Genomic DNA, 12,162 nt, shown 5'->3' on the forward strand with positions numbered 1-12,162 from the left:
GAATGGGTAAATGTTCATGGATAGTAGTTTTGAGTTTTATGAAATATCATTGTTTTACGTAGGACCTTCGAAATTACCAGTATACCTTGCATAATATAGATCAGCTGTTGATTCATATGGAAATGGGGAAGAGCTGCATAAAAATACCTCGGAAAAAATACAGTGATGTAAGTGTAATTACTTTATTCAAGTTTTGAAAATATTGAACATTAGATTTCTTTAGAAGTGTGTTAAATTTCTTGTTCTGAATTGGACTAATATATAATGGCAGGAAAAAGTTATTGTTGAAATTTAAGATTTGTTGCCTAGTAGAGGATATGTTTAATCCTATTTTTTCTTTTTCTTACTATTTTTATCTGTTTTTTAATTGAGGCAATTTTATCTTAAAGCATTTGTTTCTGACTCATTCTCAGGGAGTTGTCCAGACTAAAAGCTTGATAAAGGTGGTCAGAAATATGACTCTTTGAATTATTGTAACTAATAAAGGCATAAAATGTTAAAACTGTTTCTAAATGAGTATTTTTTCCCTAGGTAATGAAAGTAATAAATTCTTCTAATGAGCATGTCATTAGCATTGGAGCCAGTTTCAGTACAGAAGCAGATTCTCATCTAGTCTGTATACAGAATGATGGAGTTTATCAGACACAGGCCAACAGTGCTACTGGCCATCCTAGAAAAGGTGAGTATTGGTTCCTAGTGTTGATCCATAAAACCATCTCAAAAAATAGAATTCCTTTCAAAGAGGGAATATATATATAGATGTTTTACTTATTTGCTGAATTGATGATGATGAAACAGTATGCTTTAAATATTTAGCTATAGAAACAGAAAAAAATTGCTTCTAATTTGTGTGTGTGTGCATGTGTGTGTTTTATCTTGGGCAACATTAGGTTTAAAGACTTGGAGTACAGTATTTATTTTGATGTCTTCAGGTTTAGTGTGTCTCATATAGTGGGTTCTCTGGAGTGTTTTTGCCAGAGTGTTTTGCAAGCTCTGCTGCAATGCCTATTAGCAGGAAGCACAGGGTAGATAAGTGTAAGAATGATTTATAAAACTACCCTTTTCCACTCCCTACAGGCAACAAAACCAACATTATCAATTTTTGGTATATCCTTTTGGAGACTTCTTGCTTGTGTGTATATTTAAGCAATACCCCTCCATACACACACCTTTCTTCCACTTTTTTTTCCATTGGGTGCACTATGTGGCATGGCGGAACTTCTCTGACCATGCATTTAACAAATATCATATACCATAAAAAGAGCAGTTTAAAACATAATTATTATTGTTGTTTTTTTTTTAAATCAGTGACAGGTGCAAGTTTTGTGGTATTCAATGGAGCTCTAAAAGCATCTTCAGGATTTCTTGCTAAGTCCAGCATAGTTGAAGGTATGAGTTTCTTCTTTAAGATTGCTTTAATGTAAATATGTTTTCTATCTCCTTTTAAAAATGTATTTGATACTTACAAAAGAATATATGTAAGTTACAAAGCATAATACCTCAAACTTACGTGAATCATCACTCAGCCAAGAACTAGAACATGACTAATATTTGGGTCTACCTCAAGCCTGACAACTCTGCCTTAACCTGCATTTCTTGTTTGTTTATAGCCTGAAGGTCAGTCTGAGGTGAGAGCTTAGGGTCTTCTCAGGTCTGGTCTTAGCATACACACACCCTGGGCGTGCACTCAGTATTGCACATGCATGAGGCCTCCTGAACTCCCAGATATATGTTAGAGCCTTTCAGAGTACTTATGGACATCTCATTCCCCAGATTTTCCTGTAAGTATTTGCTTGGCCTATTGTTTGCCTCTACTATTATCTGCTGCCACAGGCAGCTATGATGTTGATCACTGGCCGCTAATTTTTTTTGACAGATGTTCCCTGAGAAAAGACTTATTTTTCACTGGGCAAGCTTAAGAGTCCAGTCAAATAAAGACATTGTATACAGAGTCTCCTAGGGAGGAGTCTTCCAGAAACCACCTGACCAGTCAAAAAAATGACAGTTCTCCAGTAATGAAATTTTGAACAGACTGGTTCCAGATAGGAAAAGGAGTACGTCAAGGCTGTATATTGTCACCGTGCTTTTTTAACTTCTATGCAGAGTACATGATGAGAAACACTGGGCTGGAAGAAGCACAAGCTGGAATCAAGATTGCCGGGAGAAATATCAATCACCTCAGATATGCAGATGACACCACCCTTATGGCAGACAGTGAAGAGGAACTAAAAAGCCTCTTGATGAAAGAGGAGAGTGAAAAAGTTGGCTTAAAGCTCAACATTCAGAAAACGAAGATCATGGCATCCGGTCCCACCACTTCATGGGAAATAGATGGGGAAACAGTGGAAACAGTGTCTGACTTTATTTTTCTGGGCTCCAAAATCACTGCAGTTGGTGACTGCAGCCATGAAATTAAAAGACACTTACTCCTTGGAAGGAAAGTTATGACCAACCTAGATAGCATATTGAAAAGCACAGATATTACTTTGCCAACAAAGATCTGTCTAGTCAAGGCTATGGCTTTTCCAATGGTCATGTATGGATGTGAGAGTTGGACTGTGAAGAAAGCTGAGCACTGAAGAATTGATGCTTTTGAACTGTGGTGTTGGAGAAGACTCTTGAGAGTCCCTTGGACTGCAAGGAGATCCAACCAGTCCATCCTAAAGGAGATCAGTCCTGGGTGTTCATTGGAAGGACTGATGTTGAAGCTGAAACTCCAGTACTTTGGCCACCTGATGTGAAGAGCTGACTCATTTGAAAAGACCCTGATGCTGGGAAAGATTGAGGGCAGGAGGAGAAGGGGATGACAGGGGATGAGATGGTTGGATGGCATCACAGACTCAATGGACATGAGTTTGAGTAAATTCTGGGAGTTGATGATGGACAGGGAAGCCTGGCGTGCTGCAGTTCATGGGGTCACAAAGAGTCGGATCCGACTGAGTGACTGGACTGAACTGAACTGAACTGGGACTACCAATATCTCCCAACATTGCTTGAATTCTAGTATCTCTGTTCTGTTCCAACTGTATAATAGCTGTTTTCTGTTGGGCCTCATCTAAGGTCACTATTGTGTCCTGAGTTCCAGTCCACGGACTCAAAGAGACCCTTGAACACAATCTCCAGGTGCTTCTCTTTTTAGTGTCTTGACCACAGATTTCAGTCTTCCCTAAACCCTTATCTTTCACTTCTTAGCCCAGAAGGGCCATTGTAGGTTTAATGGTAACCAAGCAGAAGTTGTCCTCAGAGAGCTTGGACAGTTGTGGGCTTAACCTATTGAATATTCCTATAGGAACCATGGTATTGTACTTCCTGTTGTCCAGAGATGTTTTCTGACAGAAAACAATCATCAAAATGATTTAAAATATGATTTAAAACTTGTGTGGAACATATTTTGATGGCAAAATTTATGGCATAGACATATAAATTTATATTAGTAAAAGAAATGTGAAATATAACTCTTTATTTTTAGATGGCTTAATGGTACAAATAACTCCAGAGACTATGGATGGCTTGCGGCTAGCTCTACGAGAACAAAAAGACTTTAAAATTACATGTGGGAAAGTTGATGCTGTAGATATGAGAGAATATGTGGACATCTGCTGGGTAGATTCTGAAGAAAAAGGAAACAAAGGGTAGGAATTTTTTGTTATCAAAATGTAACTGATGTGATGGAGGAGAAAGGATAAAAGTATGCTGTTAAGAAAATCAAATATTTTATAAATATAGAATTATACCATTAATTTTAATGCATATACTTTAATTACTAAGTGCAGTATTTTTTCCAGAAATGTACCTAACCAGCATCACGTGTATTTCTTTATCTAGGATGCTGTAAGTTATTAAAGGGTGGTCAGTTTGGGAGGGGGCCAGTGATACAGTGTGCATTGTGTAGCACTTTAGGCTTGATGCCAGGTCTATGAAAGACAAGCGACTTTGACTGCTGTATGGTACCTTGAGACATACATATTTCACCCCAAACTACCTTTTATATACCAGATACGTATTTCTGTGAAATTATTTCACAATTTTTTAAATTAATTTTTTATCGAGGGATAATTACTTTATAGAATTTTGTTGTTTTCTGTCAAACCTCAACATGAATCAGCCATAGGTATACATATATCCCCTCCGCTTTCAACTTCCCTCCCATCTCCCTCCCCATCCACCCCTCTAGGTTGATACAGAGCCCCTGTTTGAGTTTTCAGAGCCAAACAGCAAATTCCTATTGGCTATCTATTTTACATATGGTAATGTACGTTTCCATGTTATTGTTTCCATACATCTCACCCTCTCCTCCCCTCTCCCCATGTCCATAAGTCTATTCTCTATGTTTCTCCATTGCTGCCCTTTAAATAAATTCTTCAGTACCATTTTTCTAGATTTTGTATACATGCATTAGAATATAATATTTATTTTTCTCTTTCTGACATAGTTCAATCTGTATAATAGGTTCTAGGTTCCTCCGCCTCATTAGGACTGACTCAAATGCGTTCCTTTTTATGGCTGAGTAATATTCCATTGTGTATATGTACCACATCTTTTTCATCCATTCACCTGTCAGTGGACATCTAGGTTGCTTCCATGTTCTAGCTATTGTAAATAGTTCTGTAATGAACAGTGGGATACACGTGTCTTTTTCAGTTTTGGTTTCCTCAGGGTATATGCTTAGGAGTGGGATTGCTGGGTCATATGGTGGTTTTACTCCCACAATCATTTTTTGTAAGTAATGGAATCCTTTGGATGTTTATTCTGTATTACGTTGATCCATTGTAAATACAACTGAATTCAATAAGATATGTTTAAATTAGAGGCCTTATAGAATATTACTGCCATTCCCTCTTACCCATTTTCTTTCTTTTTTTGGAGACTGCCTAAGGGATCTGGAACAAAAAAGGAAGAAGAGGGCTAATGCTGAAGGATTCCAAAATAGAGTTTTTGAAATACATGAGATAGCTTTTCTGTTAGGAGACTATTTAAGGTAGTTTAAACCTTAGGTCTGAATTGGGGATTTGAAAAAGTAGATATAATTTGCTACACAATTTAAAAAATCTTGGTAAATGAATGTGAACTACAGTTTTAATTATTTTTTATGTAATTGAGATGTCTTAACTGCTGCTTTAAATTAATAGCTTTCATAATTTTTATCCTTATTCCATTTCTTCAAGTCTTATAATACACTTCGGTTAATAATTCTATTACATTTTTTCTGCAGTGTTATTAGTTCAGTGGATGGAATGTCATTACAAGGATTTCCAAGTGAAAAAATAAAACTGGAAGCAGATTTTGAAACTGATGAGAAGATTGTAAAGTGTACTGAGGTATCATAGAAAAATGATCCCTTCTGTTTACATGCTGTGTTTGGATATATCTTTGTTAACTTGGAGATTTCACAGTATTCAACCTCTGAATGTTTCAGTGCAGCTTATTACACTTTACATTATATCTTGAGACACACATATCTCCACCCCAGACTGCCTTTTATCCACCAGATCTGGATCCCCATAGGATTATTTCAGTTTATTATATGGTGATACTGCCTGTCAGCTCAGAGTTAAGTTTTGGCAGCACTGCCATCTTTGTTTATGCAATAACATGTTATTTGACCATAGTGTTTTCATTTTTCTCTTATTTTACAAAAAATAAAATATTTTATAGATACCAGTTTATAATCAGAATTCACATATGGAAGTCATTTTTACTTGTTCCAATTTTTTAAAATATGATTAAAGGTAATATGAAACTATACCCTCCCAGCCCCTTAGTCTACCTGCATATTCCCCCTCATTCTACCTCTTGGGTCAATCAATGTTACTAATTTCTTAGGTATTTGTGATTTTAGGTACGTACAAGATACAGAAACTATAGAGGATACTGAAATTACAGAACATTATTTCTTTGTTTGATCTTAACTTCATTAAGATGTCTTTATAAGATGGGTATATTGTAAGATGGACTCACTAATACTCTTCTTTAAACTGAGTTAACAAAGGTTTTGTTGCTACAAGTTAACTTTAGGCAAAAACAGCTAAGTCATTCCTGTATCTCCTAACCTTTGGTTTTAAGTTTTTACTTATAGATCAGCCCAAATATCAAGAATGTTCTTAATTAGTAAATTTCATGGCACCAACCTTGGAATTTTATTCATAAAGTTCAATTGAAATTAGCAATTGCATTTTTAAAGTTACTTTTAGTCTTAATCATGACTTGTTTCCTAATTGAATATATTTCAGGTATTCTACTTTCTAAAGGACCAGGATTTATCCATTTCAGCAACTCGTTACCAGTTTGCAAAAGAAATCGCCATGGCTTGTAGTGCTGCACTGTGCCCTCACTTGAAAATTCTAAAGAGTAATGGAATGAATAAAATTGGCCTCAGAGTTTCCATTGACACTGATATGGTGAGACATGTTTTTCTGATGTACTTCAGAACTGAATATATCTTATATTAAAATAATCAAAAGTTTTTTAACCTTTTACTTTGGGATGACTGGAGAGAACTAAAATTTGTTGAACATTAATATTTGGTATGTACTTCATGTACATCTTCTCCTTTACTGTCCACAGCAGGGGCCCATGAATTTTTTTTTTTTGGTAAAAGGCCAGACAGTAAATAATTGAGGCATTGTGGGCTATCCGTTTTCTTTCACAGCTACTTACTCTGCCATTGTAGTGTGAAAGCAGCTATAGACAGTATATAAAACTTAGCTGTGTTCAGTGAAACTTTGTTTTCGAAAACAGTGGGTGGGCCACATCGACTCACAGGCCATACATAGCTTACTGATCCCTACACTACAACATTCCTGCTTGATAAGTAGGTTTTTAAATTATGCTGGCTAGATTCTATATTTATGTGGTTTAAAATCATGAAAGTCTAAAGTGTTAAAAAGGGGGAAATTTCAGTTTTTTCCTCCTGTGTAGGGAAAAACCATTTCTTCCCTACTATTTCTTTCCAGTGTGTCTCTTTTAACTAGTCACAGAAGACACTTGGTCACCAGATGTGTAGAGGCTTTCCCCCACACCAGTAAGCAATTCTCAGACACAAGCAGGTTATCTTAAGAATTCAACTTGATTTTGACTGATCTACACAGAGAGGGACTTCCCTGGTGGCTCAGATGGTAAAGAATCTGCCTGCAAAGCAGGAGACGGGTTTGATCCCTGGGTTGAGAAGACCCCCGCTGGAGAAGGGAATGGCTACCCACTCCAGTATTCTTGCCTGGGAAATCCAGATCATGGACAGAGGAGCCTAGCGGGCTGTGGTCCATGGGGTCGCAAAGAGTCTGACATGACTGAGTATCACTTTTTTCACCCAGAGATAGCATCAGAACCTCCAGGTCTTACCAGACTGCCTCCTCCCCTACTTCATATGTGAGTCACAGCTGTCACCTGTGTTTTTGACCAACCAGTTATGGATTGGAAATTCCAATGACACCTCCGTCCTCCTTGTGTTTAATTAATTTGCTAGAGTGGCTCACAGAACTCAGGGAAACATTTTCTTGTGTTTGTAAATTCATTAAAGGATATGCACATGAAGACATACATAGGGCAAGGTCTGGTAGGATCCTGAGCAGGAGTTTCCAGGGGTATTATCTCACAAATGTGTATATATATATCAGGGCCACCTCATTAAACATTTTCAGAGAGCAGCATTCACACAATTCTCTATTTAATTGGTGACCTCTAGAGGTACTAACTCCAGGCTACAATGTAAATGGTTTCAGTAGAGTTGCTGAGATAATAGCCCTGAAAAGACCTCCTTCCTGCCCTTGACTCCTAACACTTTAGTCCACTTCCATACTCTGCTTCATCCTCCCTTCCTAATCAGGCAATCAAATGTTATCCATTTCTATGTATTCTTTGTAATTTACATGTATGAGCAAGTAAGTTTGTATGTCCTTTTTGTTGTACTTTTTTCACTTTTTTTAAAAAAGCAATGCTTCTTTAACTTAATATATCTTAGGGAGACTTCATATTAATAACATACTCTTTATTTATTTATTTATTTTAACATATTCTTTTTAAAAGTTGCATAGTAGTAGTTGACTATATAAATGTACCATAATTTATTTAGTTCTTATGCATGTTTAATATGTACTGCTTGATATTTAAGGTATCCACAATATTTTGCTTTTGCTTAACTGTGAGTATATAACATTCCTGGAACTCCCAGGTCCAAGTATGTACTCAGTAGATATTACCATATTGTCTCAAATAGAGGTTATGACAGCTTATACTTCTGCCACAATTTATGATAGTATTCTTTCTCTCACATTCTTATCAAAGCAGCATATAATCAAACTTTTGAACTTTACCAATTTACTAGGTTAAAAAATGGTACTCCAGTAGTATTTTAACGTGCATTTTTAGCTGCTTCCAACATCCAGTATAATAGATTTCACTCCAGGTTTTTCATTAGAACAGTCAATCTTTTTCTTTTTTTTTTGGCTGTGCTGTGCAGCATGTGGTATCTTAGTTCCCCAACCCGCAATACAGCCCATGTCCCTTGCAGTGCAAGAGTGGAATCTTAACCACTGAACTGCCAGGGAAGTCCAAGAATGGTCAGTCTTAACAGGAATAATTTCATATGCTAAAGGTTTGCTTTTCTTCAGGCAGGATGTGTTACAGTTCTTATTGGAAAAAAGAACTTATATTTTTATCTATTAAAAGTTCTTTTTTCAAGGAAGCATCTGATAATTATTTGAGTAATTACTGTTAATTTTTTTAGTCATGTATTAAAATGTAATTTTCACCAGCAAAATTCAATTCAAAAATTATTTTACAATAAATTAAAAATATTTTTAAGGAGATCTTTTTAAAAATACCATGGGGTTTTTACTTAAGTCATATTGATAATTATTCAGAACTTTGGTCCACATGTGTTTTACATGTTCAGAGAGAAGAGACCTAAAGTAAAGTAGTAGCAATTTTATTTTCGTAATATCTGTGGGAGGGACAATTTAATTTATGTAGTATATGGGGAAATATGAAGTATTAACATGCTTAAATAGAATGATACTCTTAAATAGTTTATTTTATATTCATTTGCTGAACTAAAACAAGATTGCTCACTTTGTAGGGTTGACTTACCAAGATTTTTTTTTTTTTTTCAGGTTGAATTTCAGGCAGGATCTGAAGGCCGACTTCTTCCTCAGCATTATCTAAATGATCTTGATAGTGCTCTAATTCCTGTGATACATGGTGGGACCTCCAACTCTACTAGTTTACCATTAGAAATAGAATTAGTATTTTTTATTATAGAAAATCTTTTTGAGTGAAAGAACTGAGTTGTATTATATATTACAAATTGACCTGTTAAAACTAACTCCAGCACTAAGGCCGAAATGCCACAAACACTAAAAGAAAATATGTTTGATGTTTGAAACTTGGAAGCTTTGCTTTTTAGGCAGGAATGATCTTCTAAAAATCATTAGCACAATATTTAAATCTCAAAAAAATGGAAGAGATCCACAGTTTTTGAAGCTTTACACTTCACAAGTACTGGAAAAGACAAGGATTTCTTTTGTCCTTAAGAAATTTGTAGCATTTACTGTGGTGTTTAAATGCTAAAGCCAAAGTATCTGCACTTTTATGCCAAGAACGATTTTAGTGAAGGCTCCTTTCAGATGTAACCTTATGAGGGAAATACCTGTTTTGTTTATATGCCAGTTAAATTACTGGTTTCTAAAGTCTGTTAAAAATGTATTTCAATGGCACAGACCAGTTTTCAGATCTTACACTTATATGATAATTCTTTGAATAAAGCAGATTAGCTTATTTGTTTAATTGGAGTGGAGACCTACCTCCATGATTAGATAAAGATTATTTGCATTAAAATCAGAATTTTGCCTTTTTTCTTTTCAAATTATTATTTTATATATATATATATATGACTTTCTGTTGATTAAATGGGTATTCTTAAAATAATTGTGGGTGCTTCAGGATTTTTGTGCTTCTATATTTAAGTATATTGTTTTTATAGCGAGAACGTGATTTGGTATGTGTTTTATAAATCTTTAATAATTTATAAATAGGTGATATTTTTGTATTGCAGTGCATTATTTTTCCTCCTTTCCTCCCAAAGTATACCACTGTATATACCACTTCTGAGAGTGACTGACGACAGGCCAGATGACCCTTGAAGTAGTCATTATGTAGCAATAAATGAAGCCTGAAACAGGTGTTTTTTAACTTATCCTTGAAACCTTAGAAGTTTCTTGGCAAGTCTGCATATTTTCATTGACACCAATGTATTAAATATAAATTTAAATGGAACTACTTACTTTTGCATACTTTAAATTCTTTCTATGGTAATTATTTTTTATAACAGGATACTAACATAAGTTAAAGTCTGTATTTGAAACTGTTACAGAACTTTCTTCTTTACTTCAAATAGCAAAAAAATTTTTAAGTTCATTGTGTTAAAAAAAGTCATATTTTAGTTAATCCTGTCATTTAAGTTATATAAAATATAATCATTATTTTAATGTTTTTAAAAAAAATTCTTACATGGAATATGTATGTTTTTGTATCAAAAACACTCCTGTGTCTCATGAAAAAAAAAACTACACTAAATAGCCCTGTTTTAAGAAAAGTATCTATGAAGCATCTCAACTTGAAGACAAAGTCAGGGTTGTAATAACTCAGGATCTTAGGTGTCAGGCTAGGAAAGACAGAATTTGAATCAGTTTGGTCATATGGTTCCTACTAAATCACATCTGTAGTACTAACCAAAGACATGGCATGAAGGAAAATATCAGTCTTCTGGAAGTAACTACTTCATAAACAATGTAAAATGTTGCAGATATTAAATAAAATAGCAACATGTAATTTGTGAAATTTGTTGATATCATATAAGATAAAATCAAATGCATATCAAACTCAATGTTTTCTTTATACATTGTTTATTTTACAGTATAAGTTAACTGTACAGTCTATGAATACTGAATTTACTTTAAAATAACCAGAAGGTAGAGGGCTCTTCCCATGATGGGATAGCTTTGGAATTGTTTCCATTAAGTCTTTACATTTAATAAAAATTGTAGTTACTGTATCTTTGGAGGCACTATTCTTTGTAGATAAATGTTTCTGAATGCATTTGTCATGTTCTTCATTGATACTTAATTTAAAATTTTAATTTTTTTAAAGATGAAGAAATAGAATGGTTCTTTGTACTCAATCTGCAATGATCTATTTTTGGTCTATGCCTTTTAAGAGTACTGTTTTTCTCTGAATTTTGAAATACACGAAGTAAAATTTAGCCCATTTGTTTTTTGCAGCCATCTGGCAGATTTTCTGTGTCTATATGCTTGCTATACACAGAGCACTTTATTAAGCTTCATTGATTGAAAGATGAATAAACTAGTTCTTTCCCTCTTGGAGATGAATGTATAAAGCAGATAATTAACAAAGAAAAAGTAATTTGCTAAAATAGCAATACGACTTTTGAGTAGCTGGTTGGAAAACAATCCAGGAGGATAGCTGTACCAAAAAATGAGAAGGCATGGGCATTAAACTTGGCTTGGCAAGAGTTGAACATCTGAAGAGTAGATAATACGTCAAAACATTGAATTTTCCCTCTTAAGGCAATTTAAAGAGTCTTCTGTGTTGTGTGAATATCTTATCTTATAATTTAATCATAAAAGAAGTAGCCTGACTATGGTGTTTCAACAGCCTAGATTTAAATACTGTTTTATAAGAATACAACTTTTTTTTTAATAGCAAGCATAACTTTGATAACTTGACTCAAACATTAAAAGAAAATATCTTGAAATAAACCAGAAACCTCTGAACAATCCTAGGTTTTAATTTATTCTTTTGTGGTTAAAATAATGGTTCATATATAATATATAAACATTAAAAAGTCAGAAATGTTAAAAACTTATCAATGTAAGTTTTCTTGCCGACCTTGTATGCATCTATCTTCTCACTCTGCAACCTCAATAAGAAGTGATTTTTATTATTGTGTATCTTTCCAAGGTTTAGGTACAGTAGAAGCAAATAGGAATATGTATTTTTATTTTTTCCCCTGATTTTTTATACAAAATATAGTGTGCTGTTTACAATGTCATCTCCTTAATTACTTTTGATTTATGTGGCTTCTACTTAGAATCTTAAAAGTTTCATTGCTTCTCAAACCACTATTTGATTGATAAGAGCAATCTTAAT

General features: G+C 34.4%; 1 protein-coding gene across 7 annotated transcripts in view; it reads left to right on the plus strand.

Annotated features, from left to right (window-relative positions):
• ZFYVE16 (zinc finger FYVE-type containing 16) overlaps window positions 1-11,791 on the plus strand; it is a 51,619-nt gene extending 39,828 nt beyond the window's left edge. For all 7 annotated transcript variants that reach the window (XM_061424285.1, XM_061424283.1, XM_061424288.1 and 4 more), the window contains 7 exons: window positions 63-167; window positions 532-679; window positions 1,309-1,389; window positions 3,470-3,632; window positions 5,213-5,318; window positions 6,231-6,398; window positions 9,108-11,791. In XM_061424285.1, coding sequence (XP_061280269.1) covers window positions 63-167; window positions 532-679; window positions 1,309-1,389; window positions 3,470-3,632; window positions 5,213-5,318; window positions 6,231-6,398; window positions 9,108-9,272 — 936 coding nt within the window. In that variant the 3' untranslated portion in view covers window positions 9,273-11,791. The remainder of the gene's footprint in view (window positions 1-62; window positions 168-531; window positions 680-1,308; window positions 1,390-3,469; window positions 3,633-5,212; window positions 5,319-6,230; window positions 6,399-9,107) is intronic.
• The last annotated feature ends 371 nt before the right edge of the window (window positions 11,792-12,162 follow it).

This window comes from Bos javanicus, chromosome 7 (assembly GCF_032452875.1).
Source record: "Bos javanicus breed banteng chromosome 7, ARS-OSU_banteng_1.0, whole genome shotgun sequence".
NCBI classification, from domain to species: domain Eukaryota; kingdom Metazoa; phylum Chordata; class Mammalia; order Artiodactyla; family Bovidae; genus Bos; species Bos javanicus.